Source organism: Equus przewalskii, chromosome 1, assembly GCF_037783145.1.
Source record: "Equus przewalskii isolate Varuska chromosome 1, EquPr2, whole genome shotgun sequence".
Lineage (NCBI taxonomy): Eukaryota > Metazoa > Chordata > Mammalia > Perissodactyla > Equidae > Equus > Equus przewalskii.
The window spans coordinates 27,869,692-27,895,592 of record NC_091831.1 but is presented as its reverse complement, the minus strand read 5'-3'; the positions used below and the strand labels follow the sequence as shown (position 1 = coordinate 27,895,592).

The window sequence follows — 25,901 nt, the reverse complement described above, 5'->3', positions numbered from 1 at the left end:
CTTGTCGCTGTCTGTCTCCGCCCTTTTGTCTCTGCTCCAATCCTCCCACGTCTCGCCTTTCTTTCCTCTTTTTTCTCCTCCACTGCTTTGCTCCTGCTGTTTGTCCCTCTCCTCCCTCCTCTGCCTCTTTGAAAGACTAAATTTTCTTTCTCTCTCCTCCTTTTTCCTCACATCTTTCTCTCTTCCTCTTCTCAGCTATCTCCGGCCTCCTCCCTCCTTTTTTCCTCTCCTCCAAGAAAGGTGGCTTCGTGGAGAGAGCAGAGTTTGTAATGAGACAAACCAAAGCAGCATTCTAATCCTGCCACCAACCGCACCATCACTGAGTGACCTTGGACAAGTAACTATCATTCCCCTACCTCCGCCTACCCCCCAAATTAAAGGAGACTCTTGCTAGATCTCAGGGCTTAGGCTGGGCGCTCCTCAGAGGCCTGGGCAGTTCGCCTGTCAGTCTGCACTCTTGGCTTGCCCAGGCTGTACTCTCCCAGTCTTAACAGGGCTAGCTTCTCTTTGGTGACACCAGGTTCAGTTCTGTGGGCAAGGTGTGGCCTTGGTGCTTGCTAGTTGGGAAGTTGCAAGGGATAGGACAGACATCCCCCAGGGACATATGGACTTGGGCTGGGTTGCTTGGTGCCCCTGAGGACCCTAAGCCCTATCACACGATATGTTCCTAAGGTAAATCTGACCAGTCATGTCTCCGCTTAAAACCCTTCAATGACTCCTGATTGCCTTCAGGATAAAAGCCAAGCACCCTTGCCTGGCATACAAGACTTCCAGGACCTGACCCTGTCTTAATCTCCAATTTCCTAGTGGTTTCCTGCACACCTCTGGCCTTTCTTCTGACAGTAATATATTTCCAATCAGTCTTCATCTTGCCAATTCCTACTCACCCTTCTAAGCTCCTCTCAGGCCTCATTTTCTCTGGAAAGCCTTTCCTGAACTCCCAGGTTAGCCAGATATCTAGCCTCTTGCTCCTAAAACTCTTCTGTGCGTATCCTCTATTACCCACCCACCATACTGAAGAGATCAGCTTACGTGTTGTCCTCTAGGATGGTAAGATTTAGGAGGGCAAGGACTATGTCTTCCTCATCTTTCTATTCCTAGGCATAATGTAGAAACTCAATACTGAAATCTAAAAGGGAGATATTCTGCCTGGTAAGATGGTGGAGATTAGGAGAGGTTAGAGCATTGTCATCTCTCTCCTCCTCATCTCTAACACACAATTCCATTCATGCTTTTAGGTTGATTAATTTCTGGAGGTATGTGGGAGTGGAGATGGGGGAATAGGAAGTTTGGGCCCACTTAGTGGATTTTGCAACTGGCTATCCAGGACCTCAGACAGGTCCAGGAAACCAAGTCTGTTTTCAAATAAAGGTGGACAATGGCTCAGAGGTAGTGTGGAAGGAGGTGCTGTAGTGGTTGTAGCCTCTTCCCCTGACTCTCTTTGGGTGAAAGAAGCAAGATCTTCACCCTGACCCAGAGACCAGGAGCCCAATGTGCATGTGCAGGGAGCTGTTGAGGAGTTCTTCAGGTCTGAGGTCAGGTCTGATGGGTTCTTCAAACTAGAGGATCCAGATACACGGATAGTCTTTAGATGTCTGGTTTTGAGACCACATTCCTATGGGGTTAGGTGTGGAGCTTCCCTGGACTTGGTTCATCCATAAATGGGAGGAAATGGGGAGAGAGTTTGTATCTTTTTTCACTGCCTCCCAGCAGTCTCTCCAGGTATGTAGAGAAACCTGGGCTCTATTCCAGCATGCAGGTTGGGAATTCCACCATTCAATCTGCAAGGAGAAAAGCCATCCTCCTGTCTTCTTCCTACTTACTCTCACTTCCAGGTAATTCTAAATATCCTAGCCTCTATCATCTCTTGCAAGGGGAGAGGCAGCTGGGGGCGGGAGAGTGAAGACTGGGGTGGGCATCTAGCCCTCAGGCCTCTTAGCATTTCTAAGGCAAACAGGAAAGGCTCCAGTTTCCTGTCACTGGTGATGTGGACTAACTTAGGTGATTATCTTTTTTCCAGGTAGGTAAAGAGTATTCAAGGCTTAGTATGAGGGCCAGAGCTAGGAGTCGCAGCCTGATAGACTAAAGCATAAGTATCAAGGAGCAGTGAAAAACAGAGCTGGACTGGGGCTGAGGATACCTGGGTTTGTCTCTGCTCTGCCATTAAGTAGCTATGCGAACGTGGGGGCCATCTTTCCACTTTGGGACTCAGTTTCCTCCTCCGTAAAATGAGGAGACCTGAATTAGATATCCAAGGTTTCTGCCACCTCTCATTTTCTCTATCTCTGGATCTTGGAATGGGGCACAAGACACAGAAACAGAGTTGGAATGGGACAGACACATCCATGAGAAGACAAAGAGGGCAGACAGACAGGCGGGGGCGGGAGGGAGGGAAGCGGGAACTGGGAGGGAGGTTGGAATAGATTGCGGGACTGGTCCTAGGATGGAGGGAACCCAGAGCTACCTCGAAAGGAAGTGATCCCTCAAGGAGCATGGTATTGGCCCACCTGACTTTCACAGGGAGTGACGACGGGATTAGGGGGTCGCCCGCTCAGGCTCTCAAAACGGACCCCGCCCCCTTTCCTGCAAATCGATGCTTTCCTCCCCATAATGCACAGCAGCCACTGCCCACCCGCGCACTGCAACCGAACTCTACCTAACTCCACCTCTCCAACCGCCCAGCACGATTTCTCATTTTTTACTGGCTTTCATAACTGTCACTCAGAGAGTTCTCGCATCTGTTGGTTGTTCCCTGTCTACCCTTTGCTTTCCTTGCAATCTCGCCTCTTCAGGCACTACCCGCCTCCCGAAGCCAACTTCCTGTCTTCGATTGGATAGCTGGAATGCCACTTTTCACGATGCAAAGCTATGATTGGCTCTGCATGCAGGGCTCGCGCAGTTACCAGGCAGCGGGCTAGACTGAGGCTAGTTACCACGTCAGTGAGCTGACAGGGAAAGTAGCCGGCTCCACCGCCCGTTCCGGCCGACTCCTCTCGGCCGACTGTGTCGTCCTTGACTTCGGCCTCAACTTCCAGGAAACAAGCTCCTTCCCTTCTCCCATCTGCCACCAAAGCCGGGAGAGCCTCTCGGAGACGCCTTCGGGGCCCCGGCCGGACATGAGCAGCGGCTGCCGGTCCTGGGACTAGGCCCCGCCATTTTGGATCCGCTGACAGGTCAGCCAAGTCTCTTAGAGTTCCAGTGTCGTGAGGCCGCCCTGACATCGCAATGGGGAATAAGGGGAGGAGGGCCCTTAAGTTGGACGAGCCGGGATGGGTTAAGCACGCAGGGGCACGAATAAGACGGGGGAGAGATTGTTGTGGGAGGAAACTGGGAGGCGTGCACGGGGCAAAGGTCAGGCCCCTACCGCAGGAGGGGGACGACTTCACCTCTGACTTCTGATTCCTTGCGGGTGCCCGAATCCTTCTTCCTGACTTCCCAGGCTTATTCTAGCCTGCAGCTCCTCTGTTCCGGAGCTTTCTGCATCCTAAAGAGCCCAGTCCTCAAAATCTGAAAGCAAATCTAAAGACTGTTCAGGGTTGATTTTTAGACCTTAGATGTGAGACTCTCTCCAGATTCCGTACAGCATCCACTTCCGTGTGATTGCCTCATTAATGCAACTGAACTGCTTCGTTAATACTGGATGATGAACCTAGACTCAGGCAGTGAGAAGAGGTGTGGGGACCTGGGCTCTGAGAAGGCTGTCCTCTTACAGGGCAGTTCAACTGCCAGTCTGGGTCTGTATGTCAACGCTGGATTTATCTTTTGAGCCTGAGAAGATATTCTCTTCCGGTGTATGTTCTCCTTGACATCTTTCCCCCAGGTCTTCTCTTCACTTGGCCTAAGAAGCTGAGGTTCAGTCGCAAGGAAGCCACTTTATTAATGACATATTTGGCTGACAGCAGAGAGGGATTTGAATACTGGTGAAGTTTGGTACTGTTGCCTTATTATTTTGAGTGGATAAAAAGAGTCATGAGAGATGTTCAGCCAATTTAAAAGTGATAGAGTTAGGGCAGCAGAGTGAATGATGGAACGTAACTCCAAAGAGTGTAGTTTATGGCACTGCAATGACGTTTGATAAACTGTATACCTGTATTGTAAAGCTATAAAAGTCTCCCAAGGGTAAAGAGTGCCTTTAGAAATGAAGGATAGTATAGATAGTGTTTTTAAATGCACAACTTAGAAATTTATATTCCTTTAATTCAGGTACACAAGGCACTGCTCTGGGCCCTGAGGAGGATACAAAAGGAAAGGTCTGTTTTGAGATTGCTCAGTTTATGTACTTCTTAAAAGCATAGCCTGTATGTACAGTGGCCTAGTTAGAGCATGTAGTAGGGATAAAGCAGTATCAACTTAATGCCTTTCAGCATGTAGTGGACGCTCAGTAAATGTTATCTATACCTAGGATTAGCCTTAGTATGTGATCCTGACTTGCAGCCTGGTTCTGGCCCTGGCAGTCAGGACTTTTGCATGGTGAGGTAGTAATGAGGGGGATCAAAACCTCATTGTGTTAGAAGGGAAAACTATCTAGAATCTAGAGTGACTAAACTCACTTTCATCCTGTCTAATGCCCTCCGTCCTCCTGAAATTGTGTGCTTGTGTGCGTTGGTGGGAATAGTATTTATTGTTTGTATTTATTGATTTAAAATAAGTGGGATGGAAATGGTACAGGAAATGATTTGCATTTTGATTTGCTGATCTAAGTTGCAGAATTTCCAAAAAAGTAGTTGAAAGTGGCTAATGAAATGATATAGTCAGCCCAGGAACTACCCAGGTTGGGCTTGCCTTACTCATCTGGATTGATATGCCCTGTTGAGTTGATATGCTTTGCATAATAGGCAATCTAGTCTTTGGGTAGAGAGTGTAACCAATCCAGCATCTTTTCAGTTGGACCTAGAGGTGACAGGCATCAAAGATTTTCCCTTTTTTTTTCTGCTTTTTCTCCCCAAGTCCCTCCAGTACATAGTCGTATATTTTAGTTGTGGGTCCTTCTAGTTGTGGCATGTGGGATGCCGCCTCAGCATGGCCTGACCAACGGTGCCATGTCCATGCCCAGGATCCGAACAGGCGAAACCCTGGGCCGCCGAGGTGGAGTGCGCAAACTTAACCACTTGGCCATGGGCCGGCCCTGATTTTCCCTTTCTTTACTTAAAAAGTCATTTTCTAGATAGGAATAGTTCTTCACCCCCAGCCCCACCCCAAATCAGAAAATTTGTTCTTCCTTCAAGACTTGTATTTGAGGGGCCGGCCGCGTGGCCGAGTGGTTAAGTGTGCGCACTCTGCTTCCGGGGCCCAGGGTTTTGCCGGTTCAGATCCTGGGCGTGGACCTGGCACCGCTGGTCAAGCCATGCTGGGGCGGCATCCCACATGCCACAACTAGAAGGACCCACAACTAAAAATACACAACTATGTACCAGGGGGCTTTTGGAGAAAAAAGAAAAATAAAATCTTAAAAAAAAAAAAAGACTTCTATTTGAGCTTCTTTTAAAGGTGCCTATAGAGAGATAGTACATTCCAGTCTCGACAGTGATGTTCATTGCCACAGTGAGAACTCAGGTTGTAGACACATCTCCTCATGAGTAGCTGGGCACCAATCCCAGTTGAACTCCCAGTTCTCAGAGTTCCACTATTATTTCACTTCCCTGTCTTTCAGAAGGCAGGATGATTGCCACTTTTAGATAATAACTTCATTGATAGGGTACTTAGACTGGCTAGTGAGGGCAGCTGGAGAGGAAGAAGACACAGCTCCTGCTTTTGAGGAGACCCACTGTATTTATACAGTACTCACTGGAAGGATCATCCTAGCCTTTGTATGCCACTTCTGTTGATTGATCACAGTCTGTCCCTGTGGTTTAGTGTGACTAATTAGAATGATTCTGCTATTGGGGTAATGGTGGAATTGAGTAGAAGAGAGGAGAAGTTTATTTTACCCTCATTTACCATCAGGCTGGACGAGTTGTGTAAATGTAGTTAGTAGCTATTTAGCTTTTATATATTTCAGGATGTTCAACAGCAGTTGTTTAATTAAATGAAAATATAATAGAGCATTGTGGTGATTTGGGACCCCAACTGTAGTGGAAGTGATCATGAAAGTAGTGCTTTGTTGCCATCATGTAAACCAGGGATTACAAGCTCAAATGCCTGAGTATCATGTAGGCAATGTAAATGAGTGAAGTGAGCCAGGTGGGACTATATTAGGATGTAGTGTCCTGGAATGTGGGCCCATATAACTAGTCTTATTTTTCAGGAGAAACTGGAAATTCAGATCATTGTGGTGGTGGTGGTGGTTTTACATTTTGACACCCTCCACCCGTTTCTCTCCCTACCTCTGGCAACTACCAATCTGTTCTCTGAATCTATGAGCTTGTTGTTGCTTTTGGATTCCACATATAAGAGAGATCATATGCTATTTGTCTTTCTCTGTCTTATTTCACTTAGCAGAATGCCCTCAAGGTCCATCTGTGTTGTTGCAAATGGCAAGATTTCATTCTTTTTTATGGCTGAATAATATTCCATTGTATACAAATGCCACAATTTCTTTGTCCATTCATCTGTTGATGGACACTTAGGTTGTTTCTATATCTTGGCTATTGTAAATAATGCTGCAGTGAACATGTGGGTGCATTTATCTTTTCGAGTTAGTCTTTTCATTTTCTTTGGATAAATACCTAAAAGTGGAATTGTTGGATCATTTGGTAGTTCTATTTTTAATTTTTTGAGGAACCTCTGTACTGTTTTCCATAGTGGCTGCACCAATCTACATTCCCACAAGGGTTCCCTTCTCTCTACATCCTCTCCAATGCTTGTTATTTCTTGTCTTTCTGATAATATCTGTTCTAACAGGTGTGAAATGATATGTTATTGTGGTTTTGATTTACCTTTCCCTAATGATTAATGATGTTGAGTATCTTTTTATGTACCTGTTGGCCTTCGGTATGTTTTCTTTGGAAAAATGTGTATTCAGATCTGCCCATTTTTTAATCGGATTATTGGGTTTTTTTGCTGTTGAGTTGTATGAGTTCTTTATATGGGATATTAGCCTCTTATCAGATATATAATTTGCAGATATTTTCTCTGATTCAGTAGGTTGCTTTTTCATTTTGTTGATGGTTTCCTTTGCTGTGCAGAAGCTTTTTAGTATGATGTAGTCCCACTTATTTATTTTTGCTTTTGTTGAGATCATTGTTTTAAATTGTTAGCAACTAGTTAAATTTTTTTTTTAAAACCTTTTGCAGGGGGCCTGGTCCGGTGGCGCAGCGGTTAAGTTCGCACGTTCCACTTCTCGGTGGCCTAGGGTTCGCCAGTTCGGATCCCGGGTGCGGACATGGCACCACTTGGCACGCCATGCTGTGGTAGGCGTCCCATGTATAAAGTAGAGGAAGATGGTCATGGATGTTAGCTCAGGGCCAGTCTTCCTCAGCAAAAAGAGGAGGGTTGGCAGTAGTTAACTCAGGGCTAATCTTCCTCAAAAAAATAAAAAATTAAAAATCCTTTTGCAGGCAGAACAAAATATGTCTGTAGACTGGGTTCTACCCCATGATAGTGGATGGTGACCCCTGATGTACACGATGGGCAGCCCTCATGAGACTTAATCACTGCAGTTCTCTGTGTATAATCATACAGACCAAGTTTTTATTTTTGTCCTACTTGGCCATGTGTCACCTTGGATGTCCTGAGTGGTTCAAAGATGAGTGAGAGAGAGAAGCCTTGTTTCGTTTTTCATCTCCAAGCTGGCAGAAGGGACATCTTTGGACATATCTCAGTGGTCACCTTACATATAGTTCTTGGGATAGACTCAGAATCTCCACAGAGGGAGGAGCTGCCAAGGCACAGCTGAGGGACACTGGTTGCCTGATTATGGGGTTCGGGAGGACTTGCCAGTTATACTCTGTCAGGGCACCAACTTTTTTCCTGGTTTGACTTTCTTTTACCTCCACCCTTTGAGTAAGTTTCTTGAGCCCAGTAAGTTGTTCACTTGTTCAGTAATTCTTGTCAATTCTTTCAGTAAAGCTCAGAACTATGGTGTTTTCATTGGCCAGCTCTGGAAATCTTGTAAGCTCTGCATCTTTAGTGCTGCTCTGTTTGAGAGATTGAGCAAAGATAAACCTTAGAAGGGCCAGCTGAGGGTCATTCAGCTCCCTGGTACCTTCTACCCTCTCAGAAAGTCTATCAGAGTTTTCTTGGTTTGCACAGCTCTGTACTAGACATCAAAGCACCATGAGAAAGAAAAAAAATAAGTTTTGGTTCTTTGACTTTGGAGAATCTAATTTCTAACTGGATTAGGACAGCTTTTAAAAGCCATTAAGAAAAAATAACTTAAACAATGGTGTACTAATATCAGCTATTTAGAACCAAAGAAAATAAGACGTATATACTACACATATATGAAGAATTGACAATTACATAAAGAATTATATATTTCACAGAAGACATATGAACATGCAAATAGCACATGAGACTTCAGGAAGATAGATGTGAAAACAGAAGCGTTAAAGCATTATGATTTGGCTGGTGGGTAAGTGTGGTTTCTTTTTGTCTGTAGGGTGGCCTGTATGGAAGGTTTGTAACTTCTGGTAGAGAAACAAATAATAAGATGCAATGCAGGAAACAGGTTTGCCTGCCTGGCTTAGAGTTCTTGTCTTCTAGGAAGTCATTTTCTCACAAGAGGTGGATGTGAGCTGCCCTACTATTGAAGTCAGTTTTGATGTTAGTTCATTCATTTATTCATTTTTTCATTCAGTATTTATTTATCATTTTTCTTACTATGTGTCAGACATTGGGGATAAAAAGGTGAATAACTCATAGTCTGTTCCTAAGATTCTCATAGGCTCTGGGAGAGACAGACTAAATAATTATAAATCAGTATAAGGGGGCCAGCCCTGTGGCTGAGTGGTTAAGTTTCTTGTGCTCTGCTTTGTGGCCTGGGGTTTTCCCGGTTCAGATCCTGGGTGGGGACCTAGCACTGCTCATCAAGCCATGCTGAGGGGGTGTCCCACATAGCAGAACCAGAAGGACCTACAAGTACAGTATACAACTATGTACTGGGGGGCTTTGGGGAAAAGAAGAAGAAGAAAAAAAGAAGATTGGCAACAGATGTTACCTTAGGGCCAATCTTTGATTAATCAATCAGTATAAGATGTGTTTAAATAGAGCTATGTACAGTGTTATGGGGTGACAAAAAAGGAGTAGTAATACTCTCTGGGGCAGTGGATTAGCTGGGGAAGACTTCGTAGAGCAGGCTTTATAATAACAGCTAACATATTTTGAGTTTTAATATTCTTGGTACTGTGCTAGGTGCTTTACAGGCTTCTTATTTAGACCTCACAATAAACAGATGAGGAGGTATGATCTCCACTTTGCGATGGAGGACTGTAAATGGGGCTCGGAGATGCTAAGAAACTGGGCTGGGATCATGTAGGTAGTAGCAGTCAGGACTGGAGCTCAGATCTGTCTTGGCTCTGAAGCTTTTTCTTGTAATCACTGTGGTATTCTGACTCTCTTATTGACTTTTGGATAGAATGAGGGTTTACTAGATGGATAAGAGTGGGAAAAAATATTTGAAACAGGAGGGGAACAGCATGTGCAAAGGCAAAGAGACAGCAAAGGCCATGACTTTAAAAAGAAGGAACTTTTAAAAATTAGACTATTGGTGGTGAGCATGATGCAGTCTATACAGAAACTGATAAATAATAATGTACACCTGAAATTACACAATATTATAAACCATTATGACCTTAATAAAATAATTGAAAAAAAAGAAAGAAACTGAAAAAAAAAGGAACTTTTGATAGTCTATTTTATACATACAAAGAATATATATACATATATGGTGCATCAGTGTCCCCCACCCAGCTTAAAAAACAGAATATCACCAAAACTGAGGGCACACGTATGCCCTTGTTAGTCATCTCCCCCTCCTGCCACTATTCTAAATTTTTTGTGAGTTTCCCTGAGGTATAGTCTTAAGAGTAGAATTGCCAAGATATAGGTTATGAAGTTCTTCAACTTTGCAAGATAATGCCAAACAAACGTCTTTAATTTAATTGTTTTTTTTTTTTGAAGAAGATTAGCCCTGAGCTAACATCTGCTGCCAATCCTCCTCTTTTTGCTGAGGAAGACTGGCCCTGAGCTAACATCCGTGCCCATCCTCCTCTACTTTATATGTGGGATGCCTGTCACAGCATGGCTTGCCAAGTGGTGCCACGTCCGTACCTGGCATCTGAACCGGTGAACCCGGGGCCACCAGAGTAGAACGCGCGAACTTAACCGCCGTTCTACCAGGCCGGCCCCAAACGTCTTTAATTTTAACATGGTTTAATTTACCAATTTTTTTATGGGTTTTGCTTTTTGTTTCCTCTTTAGGTGCTTCTCCCCTATACTGAGATTATAAAAATATTTCATATTGTCTTCTAAAAGTGTTTAAGTTTTGTTTTTCCACATTTAAGTCTTCATTTGAAATAGAATTTTTGGTATTTCATGAAGTAAGGATCCAATTATTTCCATTTCTCCTGCTTTTGTTTAGATCTAGAGGGAGTTGCCAGTTGATATAGTGACTCCTTCTCTTTGGATCCCCTTGGGGTGAGTAACTGGGATGCTACAAAGCACCAGGGGAATGCTATAGACCTAGCTTTAAACAGACAGAAGGTGCTTTCAAAGGATATATATTGCTCGGTGCCTGGGCCAGTGGCTTATCTGGCTGGGGATGTTAGTTAATGTGTGTTTGGTTATTCCTCATATTATTTCTAATACAAGATAAACCTTAAGTTCTTTTCTGCTGTGCTTATATAAGGTCTCTGGGCTTTTGTGACCTTGTGACAAGAGGTTCTAGGCCATTGGCTGCCAAGCAGCAAGTAGTTCATCAGAGCTTCGGATCTGAAGATGAAGGACAGATTTCCCTGGGTGCAGAGACAAAATGCTCAGAGGCCTGGAGGGAGATTAGGCAACTCTGCATAGTCCTTGAAAATAATTCCTCTTCATTCCCTAGATGTTTCTTTTTTACTAAGAAAAGAAGCTTAAGACAATGATTTTTTGCTTAGATCTGTGCTACCTTAGGAAGTTGTTAGCTTTTGGTGCCTAATGAATTTTGATCTGTTAGGTTGATTACATCAGTTGGAATCCCAGTTCAACATTTATCTCCCCTAAGAAGCATTCCAAATAGCCTGTAGATCCTATTAGATCTCAGTTAGTCCCATTGGCTTTCTTGTTTCCAATTTGTAATATTGTGGTGGTGTTTACTTGTTTCTGTGTTGTTTGGATGTTTTCTCTCATTCTCTTAGTTCTTTGAAAGAGAAATTAAGTATTCTTATTTTATAGTGTGCTCTTTCAGGCCCCCCAAAATATTTTCTACAATGATAGATATTTAGTATATATATGGAATAATAACTATGTGTTGAAGGCCTTCCATGGTGTGCCCACCTCCTTCCCCACTTGCTTTTCTAACTTTACCTCCTATTACTCCGCTAGAAATATTGTTCCAGTCAGTCTGGAATAATCATGATCCCCTAAATACCTACTGAGTTTTCCCACTTGTAAGCCTTTCCTCTTGCCGTTCTCTCCGTATATTTTTGACTGAATCCTGTCTGTCTTTCAGTTGCCTAGGACCTTCTACCAGAAATAACTTTCTTTGCTTCACTACTGTGACACTGTCACTCATGTATTGGAGGTATATGTGGGTTTATGTGTATATTTATGGGTTTTATCTAATCTAGATTATAAATTCCTTGTAGGGAGATAGGAACAATTCTGTTTGTGCCTAGTATTTTGCTTAGCGTGTGCTAAGTAATGTCTGATTCACTGAAGTAAATGTTAATTAACTTTTCTTCTCTTAATCATTTATACTTGGACTAATACAACTACTTTTCTAAGAGCCTATTCATTTTTTAAAAATCAGTTAATTAAATTTTAAATAAAAGGAAAGGGTAATATATGTATGTGACCCAAAATTCAAAAGGTACAAAAGAATATATAGAGAAAAGTAAGTCTTCCTCTCACCCCTGTTTCCCAGTTCCCCAGTTCCTTTCTCTGGAGGCAACCTCTGTTAGCAGTTTCTTAAAAATCCTTCCAGAGATCTAGAGCATATCCATCTTATCTAAATAATTTAAGGAAGGAGGGATACTAGAGATTTTATTTTTTTCTCTTCTGATACTTTAAATTAGTTTCAGATTTGTTGATCTTTCTTCTATTTCTTGGTTCTCCTCCTCCTCCTCAGAAGAGAACATTGTTGTATATTCTCATCTTTGAATCGTCTCAGGAGAGAACATTATTGTGTGCACCCAGAGCATTTGGAAAGCAAATAGTCTTCTGAGACTAACCTAGTTGTTTCTTTAAATTGTCGTTCAAATAAATATTGTCGTATGTTGGATTCCCTTGTGGATCGTGGGAGGTGTTATGGGTCTGGACAAAATTTGTACCAGTTCTTTTTTCCCTTATCGTAGTGATTTTCGTACTTCTGGGGTCCTGTCTTGTGCAAAATATGCAAATGGAGCTACCTGCAGGATGCATTTTTTTCCTCTATGTCTCTGGCTCAGTTTTTTTTAGACCCCACTAAACTCTATAAATGCCTCAAGGGCAGAAATTATATTCCATCTCTTTCATCATTAATTTTTGATTATGATATTGATAGTACAGTAATACATTTTCCTTGTAAAAAATTAAAACATTATAGATAAGGCTAAAGTATCCTCTGATTTCACAGTACCTTCTCTAGAGATAACTGTGGTTATTGAGTTTGAGGTACATCTGCCCAGACCTTTGATTCTCTGTTTATATATCTCTATATATACCTGTACAAAATATATTAAGTACACTTAACAACATGGGATGACTCACAAACATAGTATGTCAAGGGAAAAGAGAAATTGTAGAGGAATACATACAATATGATATTAGTGATTTAAAGTATAAAAATATGCAGAATAATACTATATTCTGTTTAAAGATACATATCAGTGAAGTAAAAGTATAAAGTAACATGAAAGTTTAATAAACATCAGATTTAGAATATTAGGACCTATGGATGAAAAGACAAGGATATGGTTAGGGGGAACACACAGAGACTTCAGTTGCACTATTCTTTTTTTTTAAAGATTTTATTTTTTTCCTTTTTCTCCCCAAAGCCCCCCAGTACATAGTTGTATATTCTTCGTTGTGGGTCCTTCTAGTTGTGGCATGTGGGACGCTGCCTCAGCGTGGCCTGATGAGCAGTGCCATGTCCGCGCCCAGGATTCGAACCAACGAAACACTGGGCCGCCTGCAGCGGAGTGCGCGAACTTAACCACTCGGCCACGGGGCCAGCCCCCAGTTGCACTATTCTTAATCTGGGTACTCGCTGTTATATTACTCTTTATATCTTACTCTATGTTAAATATTGCATAATTTTTTTTATTTATTTTTATTTTTTTAAAGATTTTATTTTTTCCTTTTTCTCCCCAAAGCCCCCCAGTACATAGTTGTATATTCTTCGTTGTGGGTCCTTCTAGTTGTGGCATATGGGACGCTGCCTCAGCGTGGTTTGATGAGCAGTGCCATGTCCGCGCCCAGGATTCGAACCAACGAAACACTGGGCCGCCTGCAGCGGAGCGTGCAAACTTAACCACTCGACCACGGGGCCAGCCCCAAATATTGCATAATTTTTAAAAACAAAAATCTAATATTTTGTGTAGGATGGGTTCATTGGTTGGTTTTTACATAGATGGTGACACACAGTCATATACTACAATTTTTTTTTCATTCCACAGTATGTCTGAGAGCTCTTTCCATATCTTATTTGCTTTGAATCCTTAGCACTCTGAAAGATGCCTTATGAGTAGTAGGTGCTCAGTAAGTAAATATTTCTGGAATTCCTTCTTCCCTTACCCTGATAGCGTTACTGTTTTAACTTTATTGAGCCTGATCTAGGTGTTTGTCTAACTATATGCCCCCCACCCCTTCCCTTTCTGCTTTTTAAAATTTTGTCTTTCTGGGGAGGGTTTCTAAGTAATAGAAGGGGTTAAATTTCGTTTCACATGCTCTGAGGGTTTTCTCTATGCCAAGAAGAAATTCTGTTTTTTATATTTTTACCTGGGGAGAGAATTAAATATCTTTTCTAAGTGCTGTTTGAGGCAGCAAAGAAAATCCTTTGGTAGTTCAGTTGGAAGCACGTAAAATACTAAAATAGTGTTTCAGCTTCACTTCAGATATTCATATAGAAACAGCTTTAAAGAGTCTGCCTTTCAGTCTGCTTATTATTATTTTTAGAACTTTTCAAAGGTTGTGTCACTGTGCTACTGTCCAGTTTTCTGGAGGGGACTTGGCAGAATGGATGCAGTCTATAAGGTGACATTATAACTGTGGTTCCAAACCAAGGCTATTTTTCTAACAGTCTTTGTTCTTTTCTCTTAACTTGAACCTTCATTATTACTTTATTGAGTGGATAGAAAAGAACAAAGGAAAGATCTGAAATATATGTTTAACAAACCAGCAACAGACATCTGCATACCTGAAGGTTTCATTGGAGAGATTTTGGGGATAGTTGATTTGAAGAATTTGATGTACTTGCTAGAGATTATTGAGGTGCTTTTGAGAAATTTTCTGGATTGATGCTTTTTTAAAAAAATTTTTCATTGAGTTGATAGGTTACAATCTTGTGAAATTTCAGTTATACATTATTGTCTGTCAGTCGTGTTGTAGGTGCACCCCTTCACCCTTTGTGCCCACCCCCCACCCCCGCTTTCCCCTGGTAGCCACTAATCTGTTCTCTTTGTCCACATGTTTAAATTCCCCATGTGAGTGGAGTCATACAGAGACTGTCCTTCTCTACCTGGCTTATTTCACTTAACATAATTCCCTCAAGGTCCATCCATGTTGTTGCAAATGGGATGATTCTTTTCTTTTTTACAGCTGAGTAGTATTCCATTGTATATATATACCACATCTTTTTTATCCAATCATCTGTTGATGGGCACTTAGGTTGCTTCCACATCTTGGCTATTGTAAATAATGCTGCAATGAACATTGGGGTGCATGGGACTTTTGGAATTGCTGACTTCAAGTTCTTTGGATAGATACCCAGTAGTGGGATAGCTGGGTCCTATGGTATTTCTGTTTTTAATTTTTTGAGGAATCTCCACACTGTTTTCCATAGTGGCTGCACCAGTTTGCATTCCCACCAGCAGTGTATGAGGGTTCCTTTTTCTCCACAACCTCTCCAACATTTGTTACAATTTGTTTTAGTTATTTTTGTCTTTCTAATGGGTGTAAGGTGATATCTTAGTGTAGTTTTGATTTGCATTTCCCTGATGATCAGCGATGATGAACATCTTTTCATGTGTCTATTTGCCATCCGTGTATCTTCTTTGGAGAAATGTCTGTTCATGTTTCCTGCCCATTTTTTGATCGGGTTGTTTAATTTTTTGTTGTTGAGTTGGGTGAGTTCTTTATCTATTATGGATATTAAGCCTTTGTCGGATGTATTACTTGCAAATATTTTTTCCCAGTTAGTGGGTTGTTTTTTTGTTTCAATCCTGTTTTCCTTTGCCTTGAAGAAGCTCTTTAGCCTGATGAAGTCCCATTTGTTTATTCTTTCTATTGTTTCCCTTGTCTGAGAAGACATGGTGTCCGAAAAGATCCTTTTAATACTGATGTCAAAGAGTGTACTGCCTGCATTTTCTTCTAGAAGGCTTATGGTTTCAGGTCTCAGCTTTAGGTCTTTGATCCATTTTGAGTTTATTTTGGTGAATGGTGAAAAAGAATGGTCAATTTTCATTCTTTTACATGTGGCTTTCCAGTTTTCCCAGCACCATTTGTTGAAAAGACTTTCTTTTCTCCATTGTATGCCCTCAGCTCCTTTGTTGAAGATTAGCTGTCCATAGATGTGTGGTGTTATTTCTGGGCTTTCAATTCTGTTCCATTGATCTGTGCATCTGTTTTTGTACCAGTACCATGCTGTTTGGATTGATGCTTTTTGAGTTGTGTCTTGAACTTCCAGAGACTCTAGGAGAGCCAGGTGGTTGGATTCATAATATGAGATGGACTTCATCCCATCTTGTATTATAGATGGGAAATCTTGGTACTAAAAAGTTAAATCATAGTTCTAATCTTACCGGCTACTGATTTAAGCATGAGTATGCTCTGGGTAACCAAATATTAACTAGACTTTTCTCTTAACTTTTTTGGTAGGTTTGCCAGGATGGTGGATAAGAGTATTTACATCATTCAAGGAGAGATTAACATTGTGGTTGGGGCCATTAAACGAAATGCACGATGGAGCACCCATACTCCACTGGTAAGTGGGGAATGGGCAGATAGCTTGGTCACCGAATTGTTGTAGGGGATCTGATGCATGGTTAAAACAGTAATCAATTTCCCAGTAATAATAAAAATAGTAGGAATTCAGAGTTGTTCTTGTAATCGGGGACCCTTCTGGTTTATTCCAACTAGCATCAAATTTATGGGCTGCCTTTTTTCCTCTGGGACCCAAAAGATGATACTATTCTTCTTCTAGCTATTTTTGTAAAAAGCTTAAGCTAGTACTTGGGACTTCTTTAATATACCTAAAAATGTCAGAAAGATTCCTTATCTTCTAATTCCCTCGGGCAGTCATTAGCTATCAAATTAAATTAGTTTAGTTTAGTTATTGATACATGGAGTATGGCTTGGTGATGGTACTCCTTGGGAGTTCAGCAAACTTCCATATATGGAGCAAGCCGTATCTTGCCAGTCAGATGGGTAAGAAACTTACCTGTCATAAAGCTGGCTTTCTTTGTTGCATATGTATGTTCAAGGATATTTTTTGTAGTTGTATAAAACAGCTTTTGGCACAATTGTAAAAACAAGTTTAGACATTTCCAACTTGGTGTTTGGAAATTTGTCATGTTCGTTTATAAAAGTGGATTGTTTTAGAAGTGAGAGTGGAGTCAGGAATGTCTTTGAAATGACTATGTGTGATTATATAATGAGTACGAAGAAGGAGAAGAGATAGAATAATAGAGATGTCTTAGTCTGTTTGGGATGCTATAACAAAATACCACAGGCTGAGTGGCTTATAAACAACAGAAATTTACTTCTCAGAATTCTGGAGGCTGGAGGTCTGAGATCAGGATGCCAGCATGGTCAGGTGAGGGCCCTTTTCTGGGTCTCAGACTTCTCATTGTATCCTCACATGGCCGAAGGGGAAAGGGAGCTCTCTTGGGTTCCTTTTATAAGGGCGTTATTTCCATTCTTGAGGAGTCTGCCCTCATGACCTAATCACTCACCTTCTAAAGGCCCCACCTCCTAATACCATCACATTGGGCATTAAAATTTCAACGTATAATTTTTAAGAGGACACAGACCTTCAGACTACAGCACATATAAAGGACCTGGCAATCTGTGGTATCTTGAATGCTATGGCCATGGTGTAGGTTAGTACTTTAGGATTTACTGTTTTAGTAAGCCCAGAGGACCTCTGTGAATTAAGAGATAAAGGAATTGGAAAAACAAACGATGGCTAATTTTCTTTTCCTCAGAAGGAAAATTTACAGGATTTTCTGGTTGGATTCAGAGAAAGAGTCCTTGATCTGTTCTTTATTTCCTTTTTCCTCTTTGACCCAATAATGACTTTTTTTAAACCCATATGTTACAGGATGAAGAACGGGATCCTCTGCTGCATAGTTTCAGTCATCTAAAGGAAGTTTTAAATAATATAACAGGTAAGTCCCTACATATAGGAAGGATTACTTATCCTGTAAAACAACATGTGTTTGATTTGTTACAGGGATGGACAAACTTTTTCTGTAGAGGCCTGTATAGTAAATATTTTAGGTTTTGCAGGCCATAGCAACTGTGCAACTACTAGCTCAAAAGCAGACAGAGATAATGCTTAATGAATAGACACAAATAATGCTTAAATGAATGAGCAAGAAATAAAATTTTCTTTAAAAAAACAGACTGCAAGCCACCTTTGGCCCATGGTTGTAGTTTGCCCCTGGTGTACTATATTGCTGAGCCTTTTCCCTGAGTTCCCAGTAGGGTGTCCTGCTTTAATGGGTAATTAGCATTCATACAATTATAAGCTTCCTTCGTCTTTTGAGTAAGTTATTTTTGGTTTTGTTTTAACTACTTTCTTTGTCTACCTCATGCATGCCATGAGGTAGGAAGTTGGTGGCACAAATGGAGTTTTTAGTACTTGCAACAAAACCCTTCTCTTATAGAAAGTCATTGTCGCTTTTAGAGCCTTAGCTCTCTAATGAAGAGCTATCAGTCTTCATGCATTCCTAGAATCTCTTGTCCCTTTTTTTCTCTCCTGTTTTTCTAATCATAATAACGTTATGTAGTATTCATATGTTTAGAAGTTTCAAAGCCACTTTCACATTTATTACCTTACTGAACTTTTATACAACCCTGTGAGGGAGACTTGGCGCATATTGTTTCCTTTTTATGAATATAGTTTAAGCCCAGAGACATTTTAAGTGATTTAGCTGAGTTTGCACTGATCCTAGGAGGTGGACTCAAAACTAGAATTCTGGCCTCTGATGCCTGGTTTAATGCTCTGTTCTGCATTGCTTCTCTTCGTACAATTAGAGGAGAATGTACACAGGAAGTGCTTCATCTTCTGTATATAGACGTGTCAAGGGAGAAGGCAAGTCTCAACACCTTTGGGTTTTTCAAGGGGGAGATACAGACTGAAGGGGAAAGCTGCAGAGCTGTGTTCCTCTGTTGACTGTAAAGGGCTTTTGCAATGTATGTCCTGGAATGCTTTTAGCTAGTAACATATTTAAGACCACAATTGAAATAGTTTTTAGGCCTCTGCAAATTAAATAAACAATAAACAAACAAATAAATTTCCCCCTTTCATGAGAAATATAGGAGAATATCTGGAGAAAAATTCCTTTTTCCTTTCCTAATCATGGGCTGAAGTTATCTAAAGGTTCCCTAAATGTTTTCTTTAAAGGAGCAGATTTCACTCAATTGAGAAGTGTTGCAAATATTAGCCAAGAAGAGTCAAGTATAGAGGACTTGGTTGTGGTTGTTAGCTAGTTTGCAGGGCTAATGCTGCACCTAGGTGGCATGTTCTTGCTTTATGGCCTGCACTGTCAGTGACTTGGCTGCATTAGAAAGTTGGCAGCTTGCACAGATGTTTTTTTTCTTTTTGCTTTACAGATAAAGCTTATATCTCAATTAGAAAGAAAATGTAGTGAGTAGATGTTTACAATTCTTTTTGGTGGGCCAGAGTTCAGAGTACTATCTTTCTAAGAGATGTTAAGAGGATTAAACAAGTGAATATATTTGGAAGCATTTGGCAAACAGTTTATACACAGTGAGGGATTATTGTTGTAAGTGATTGGGAACACCCTAAAATGGCTGAGATCAGACTGGAGTAGCCTTATAAGTCTTTTAGGCACTCTGCAGATCTTGACTTGCTGAAGTGGTGCTGCTATCCTGACAGAGCCACATTTCCTGCTTGCCATCCAGTCTATATCCCACACTTATTTTCCCCATCCTGACATATCCTGAAACTTCAGCTCAGAGATCGTATGTGTGGTGAGTGGTACAATCCAGGACTTGAGGTCTCTAGACCACGTAAAAACTACCAAAGTTGAGTCTGCTGCCTAATTTTCTTACATCCTTGGGTTAGGACTCCAGATTATCTGCTGCTTGAAACTAATAAAACCAGAATGTGCTGAGGAGCCAGAGCTGTCAGTGGTACTAGGAACATAGCTGGGTGTTGCTGAGCTTTCTTCTGGAGCGTGGAGGAAAGTGGTGGTATTTTCCCGGGGCCAACAGCTGTGGTGGATGTTGAAATGGTGTCTGCCAAGGTTGCCCCATAATTCTTGGGTTTTAGCATATTACCTGCCTGAGAAAATGATGGAGTGGACCCAAAATAGAGCATTTCATGGTCTTTTGATTGGTTCTGACCCCCTACACAGTGCTGGCTTCCAGGAGCAGGTTTATGGGTCAGCTGCCCCTGTGGTCCTGGACTCTGCAATCCATGACCAATTCCTTGTTTCTTTTACTGAAACAAACAGATTTTTCTGATTGGCAGTGTCAGGAGGACTGCTTTCTTGGAAGCCTGTTAATGGTAGGAGGCTGGGAAAGGGTTTTGAACTTGGAGAGAGAAACTGAAGGGACTCCCCATGCTATATCACTGGGAATGGTGTACCACTTAGATTGGAGGAGGTATGGCAGGAATTATAGGACCTCCACTCAGTTTAGCTCATGAAACTGACTTGGACTTGGTCTCTTTTTACAAAGGCTTTCTATTTGCATTTTTCTAAACTATCTGCTGGCTTGGTTGGTTAAGAATAGCACTGTTGGAAATGTTCACTGGACCATCACCACTTTCATTGGGCATTGTCAGTAAACCAAAATGATTTTTTTTCTTTTCTGTGAACAGAGGCTCTTTGAAGCACCACCTACTTCTCCAGGAGTATTATCTGAATATTACAAAGGGAATAAGTCTGTTGTCTCTAGTGAGGTTGGTTAAGTGTATACTGGTTATTCTCACAGATATGTGTCTCTGGACCACGTTTGCAGTCAGTATTTGTCAAAATTGCATAATGCCTGCATGCTCTGTAGCATTTAAAGTAATAGAATATTCTAATATCAAATCTTAAGAGAGGGTTGCACTTGGAAGATGCAGGGTGCCCAAGAGCAAAGTTTGCATATTGCTACTTTGGCTGAAGCCTTAGCTCACCACCAGTGAGACTTGACTGCTGCTCCTTATTTGGTGTTTAAATCCTCTTAGGAATCCTTTTAGGAAGGAGGTCATTCTATTTTTTTTTCCTCTGCTTTTTCTCCCCAAAACCCCCCAGTACATAGTTGTATATTTTAGTTGTGGGTTCTTCTAGTTGTGGCATGTGGGACGCCGCTCAGCATGGCCTGATGAGTGGTGCCATGTCCACGCCCAGGATCGGAACTAGTGAAACCCCGGGCCACTGAAGCGGAGCACCAACTTAACCACTTGTCCGTGGGGCTGGCCCCAAGGAGGTCATTCTGAAGGAATTAAGGCAGACGTATGGTTGCCAGAGGCTGGGAAGGGGTATAGGGAGTGACTACTAATGGATGCAGGGTTTCTTTTTGGAGTGATGAAGATATTCTGGAGTTAGATAGTGGTGATAGTTGTACAACTTTGTGAATATACTAAAAAACCATTGAATTGTCTACTTTACATGGGTAAATTTTATAGCATGTAAATTATATTTTAATTTTTAAAAACAGAATGTAGGCTGGAAAAGTGATGGAATTCGCCACTTCTTTCTCAGGGCTCAGAGCTGTGGAGGGAAGCCTCTGACTGTAGTCACTGCTATGCTTTGAACCCATTGCCCAGCAAAGGCAGCATAAGACTCTGTTCAGCCTTCTGGCCCAGTTTGTCCTTTTATGTCTCTCTCATTAACTCAAGGAAGCACATGGCTTTTATATTTAAATTTATTCAAGCTGTAATCTTTGACATTTGAGTTAGCTTTTAGTACAGTTTTGCATTTATAGTAATATATATTATGTATTTTCTCTATCCCCAAAGAATCCGTTTTAATCTTTTCCGGATGCAAATTTCAGGCTGTCTTGTCCCATCTCCCCTCTCTTGCTCTGTTTCCCCTCCCCCCATGGAGTGTGTTTGATCAGGTGTGGCAGGAATATCCACTGTCAAGCTGCGCCCTTTATATTAGTCAATATTATCCTTCTCCCCCCTCCCTGTCTGTCTGCCCCTTTGGGCTTTCCCAGTTGATTTATAATTTTGGAATTCTCATCGGAGTCTGTAATACAGTTTGTTCATTATTTAACCAAAACCTGTTTAATGAGCAGAGAGAGGCAATGTAAATGTTAGGCATGTTGCAGTGATGTACCTTTGTGCTTCTCAAAGCGGGTGGGTAGTTAACTCTGTACTGCCTGCAGGGCTGGGGTGTCCTGGCATTAGGGGCAGAAGGACGACTTCCTCTTCCTTACATCTGCCCAAGCCCTGCCATGGGCTTAGACTCCAAAGAGGTGTTTCCTTTTATCCTTCTAGAGATCTTGTGGGGGCTTTTGCATATTGGAGTTATGTTCGATTTCACAGCTAGACCTTGTGGTGAGATCTGTGGCCTAGGATAGGGGGATAGAAGAGAAAGTGAAATATCAGGATATTTGATACTGCTCTTAATTTTAGGTCTGAAGAAAGTGGATAGTTTAGAAGAATCCTTCTGGTTGACATGGTCTGTGATCTATGATCTTTTTGTTCCCAGACTAGACAAGTTCTTGCAAGACTTAGTACCCTTCATCCAGTATAGCTTCATGGAAAGGGCTATAGTCAGTTGTGATTTGTGGTGTTTAGCTGTGGTCATTTGCCTCCAGATTTAGGTTGCCTTTGTCATTGGTCTTTAACCTTAGAACATTAATAAAGAGATTCTTTTCCAGAAAATTTTTGGTTTCAAGCAGAGAGAGAGGAACAGTCTAAAAGTATCATAACCAGAATCTTCTCTTAAGGGACCACCTCTTAATGACTTCCAAGCCTTCATGGCCAGGGCTTGAGAAGACTCCTTAGTGATATGTGTGTGTGTGTGTGTGTGTGTGTGTCTGGGGGGGGCGGGTGGGGGCGGTAGTAAGTTTGCCTTTGGAAATTTAACCCCAGGATCTTGTAATTCTGAGGACCTGTCAGGATTGGGGGTATTCAGCGTAAGACTAAGGTGGTCTTGAGGCCCAGTGTAAGCACCTGTATTAACTATGGATCTCTTCTAGCTTCTTGAACCTTTTCTTTCTGGGATTCCCCAAGATTTGGATTCCTTCTGGGCCTGGCTTATTAAATTGCTTCTAACCAATACTTGTTGAATATCTGCTGTGTGCTAAGCGTTTTGTTTAGGCACTTAGGCATTGGGGCTATAATCATAAACAAACACTCAAACTTACTGCCCTCCTAGCCACTGGTTTTATAAGACTGGCGGGTCTAGCTGACTATTCCAAGGCTAACCTTTGTGGCCTCTACTCTGTGCTATATGTTTCCCTATCAGGCATAGAATGGATGATGGTGAATGAGAGCAACCTGTTGTCATTTTTTCTTATTCCCACTCTTTCCCTTGCTAAAAACAAGCAAAGAAATAAACAAAAATTATAGCTTATACATTTGCTTATTTGGCTTTCTCATGTAAAGCTGATTGGGCCAGAGTTCAGATATTCTCAAAGAGATTGGTGGGTTGCATACAGTAACTCTGAGGGATAGGATATTTCTTTACCGAGCTTACCTGGACGCAGGATATGGGGGGCTTGAGTTTAAGGAGGAGAAGCAGGTGCCTGAAGAAAGTGGATGTATCAGGAGTTTATTTAAATATAGTTTATCCTGGACAAACACACCTGTGGGGTCCTGTCTGTCTCAAGCTTTGTGAATTCAGAGTCTGAGTTAGGAGGTTTGAATCCATGTAACCTCCAGAGGTTTGTAGAGAACATTTAAACAGAATCTGGAAGCCAACCTGGGAGAAACTATGACTTAACACCTATCTGGCCTAGGCCTCTTAGAAACAGCCTTCTAGGTAGAAGCAAAAGTGTTTAAGGATACCTCATATCTCAAGTTTAATCTGTTGCAGTTGGAAGATGGGGAGGTGTAGGGGCAAGAGATTTTAGTAGTCACTGTCAGGAAAAATATTGAGTAAGGGTACATTATTTGGAAAAAAAAAAATTGCCTACAGTTAGCTTCTCCCATACTGGTTGAATGCATACTTTCGTTATTTCTATAGGGGCCTGTAGTTCAGGGAGTAGTAGAGTAAGCAATATATCACTATTAATCAGCATGAGAAGAAAGTTGAATGAGTCATTAGCTTTTTCCTACTTGGAATTGATCTTATAAATTGTTCAAAGCCTGACTAAGTAGACACTAAAGAACCAGGTATGATAAAATTTGGCAGACAGATTCACGTAATGGGCTGAGTGTTGGAAGAGGCAAGGTTGGGCACACTTATGCAAATATCTATTTCTTGGTCTTTTTTGACTTTCTTGTTCTATAATAAAATATGACACTATATTAGTTTGGAGATTGTTGAGCAACACATTAGGATGTGGCTTGAATTTGAATAAGACTGACTTTGGTACCTTAGAATCATGGTAGCTTGAGTGGCCTCAGACTTGTGGGTGTTTCAGCACAGTTGGAGAAAGTAAAGGTACTGTGATATTTTTCTCCTCAGGGAATATTCATATAAATAAGGTCGCTCCAAGAGGCCTGTATTTTGATGACTTTACTTTGTCATTTCTTTTTAGTGGGACCTTCCCCAAATGATCTGAGCCCTCTTCACTTGAGACTTCTAACCAAGAAGTTCTTCCAAACACTTGTTTGTCCTCGAGATTAGAAAATGAAGACTTTCTTTCTTTCTTTTTTGCTGAGGAAGATTCGCCCTGAGCTAACATCTATCGCCAATCTTTCTCTATTTTGTATGTGGTTCACCACCACAGCATGGCTGCTGGCAAGTGATGTTGGTCCATACCTGGGAATTGAACCTGGGCTGCCAAAGTGGAGTGTGCCAAACTTAACCACTAGACCGTGGGGCTGGCTCCCTGAAGACTTTCTTGAGAAGAAGCAGCTGTACAAAGTCTGGCTTCTTATGCCTCCAGCCCTCCCTTTTTCTCTCCTTAATACTCAGATACACTTAGCCATCAGAAGTAGTCTGCTGGCACATTTCCACTATATGTATCTGAAAGGGGGTTGTGAAAAAAGGGGCATTCTTAATAGCTTGGCTCTCAAAAGGAAAGGCAAAGGAACCTACTTTCTTTCTAGTCTGGGTTAGGGGGCAATGTGGTCTGAGATGGGTGTCAAAGTTTCTGATATTGCTCTCATTGCCATTGTCCTCTTTAGCACAGCCATCTCTTGAGGCCTGAAATTACTCTCTGGGTATGTGCCCAACTTGCCATGACAGCAGTCAGATGAGTAGAAAGAGGGAAAGCCAGCTGCTGCTTTGTTTTTAACAAGGAAGAAGGCAAAGTCCCTTTCTTCTTTTCCGCCCACTCAAACTCAGGGTAGTGCCAAGAGGGTTTCAGAAGAAGCCAAATGTTTGAAATTCAATGTGCGGTTTTGATTAGGGGAGGGAGTAAAGGGTTATTTCTTAGCCTTGCCCCTTCTAACCACCTCTGTGTGCTCATAGATGCTTAATTGGTTGTCCCAGTTTCTGAAGTAATATTGGCTATGTTTATGAAAAGGGTAAGTGCATTTGTCTTTCTCCTGGCACCCTTTAGAAGATAGAGCCGGGTATAGAGCAAAATGGAGATTAGATCATTTCAGCTCAGATCACCTCATTAAGAAAAGGTGATAGATGGAGAGCAGTGACTACCTTAAGCTCTCAGGTTTCCTTCTGGAAACCTGGAGTTAAGATGCTCCTTACCAGTTTTGAGGCCTGTGTTTCTTTATTTTGGTCTTTGGAAATCCTGAAGGACTTAGATGGACAAGCACTCCTGGCTGCCTGTTGGCTGGCTTGTGATTGCATGCCTCTTCTGTAATACCAGCCTTCTGTTACCGCTGTTACCACTGTAGGTTGAGTTGTGAAGGGCTGACACATGTGCACACATCACAACTGACCTTTCCTTGTTCTACGCCTATTGAGCGATTACTTGCCCGTTTGTGGAACTCACATTATTGCCTTGGGTTTCTGGCCCAGTGTGAAGTGGGGGCATCCAGGAAGTAGCCTGATAGACTGTACATCAGAGGGCAGTAAATTGGCGTTTGATTTGGTGGAAAGGCAGAGCCAGATGTAGTGTGGGAGCAAGGGTTTTTCTGCAGTCAGCCATGCAGCTTGCTTCCAGGTGTCCTGGAAAGCAGCTTGGGAACTGGAGGCTGAGGGTAGTGGGGACATTAATTGGGGAGGAAAAGAATCAAAAGGACTTCAATGTTGTCTGTGATGGGCCCTGAATTGGGAAAAATCCTCTAAAAGTAGAGGGACAAAAGAAATTTCCCTGCCACTGGCAGGAATTTTTCCACTGATTGTTCTTCCTTTTCAAGTAAA

At 41.8% G+C, this 25,901-nt stretch overlaps 1 protein-coding gene across 50 annotated transcripts in view; it reads left to right on the top strand.

Annotated features, from left to right (window-relative positions):
* GBF1 (golgi brefeldin A resistant guanine nucleotide exchange factor 1) overlaps positions 1-25,901 on the top strand; it is a 126,565-nt gene that overhangs the window by 10,671 nt on the left and 89,993 nt on the right. For 17 of the 50 annotated variants that reach the window (XR_011522315.1, XR_011522314.1, XM_070557733.1 and 14 more), the window contains exons 2-3: positions 16,153-16,258; positions 17,597-17,663. Coding sequence is in view for 48 of the 50 variants with exons in the window: in XM_070557733.1 (XP_070413834.1) it covers positions 16,153-16,258; positions 17,597-17,663 (173 nt within the window). In the remaining 2 variants the exon portion in view is untranslated. Of the gene's footprint in view, positions 1-2,765; positions 3,174-4,207; positions 4,251-7,237; positions 7,350-10,524; positions 10,576-16,152; positions 16,259-17,596; positions 17,664-25,901 lie in introns of those variants that run through there. The other 33 variants (XM_070557992.1, XM_070557978.1, XM_070557985.1 and 30 more) reach the window with 11 other exon arrangements.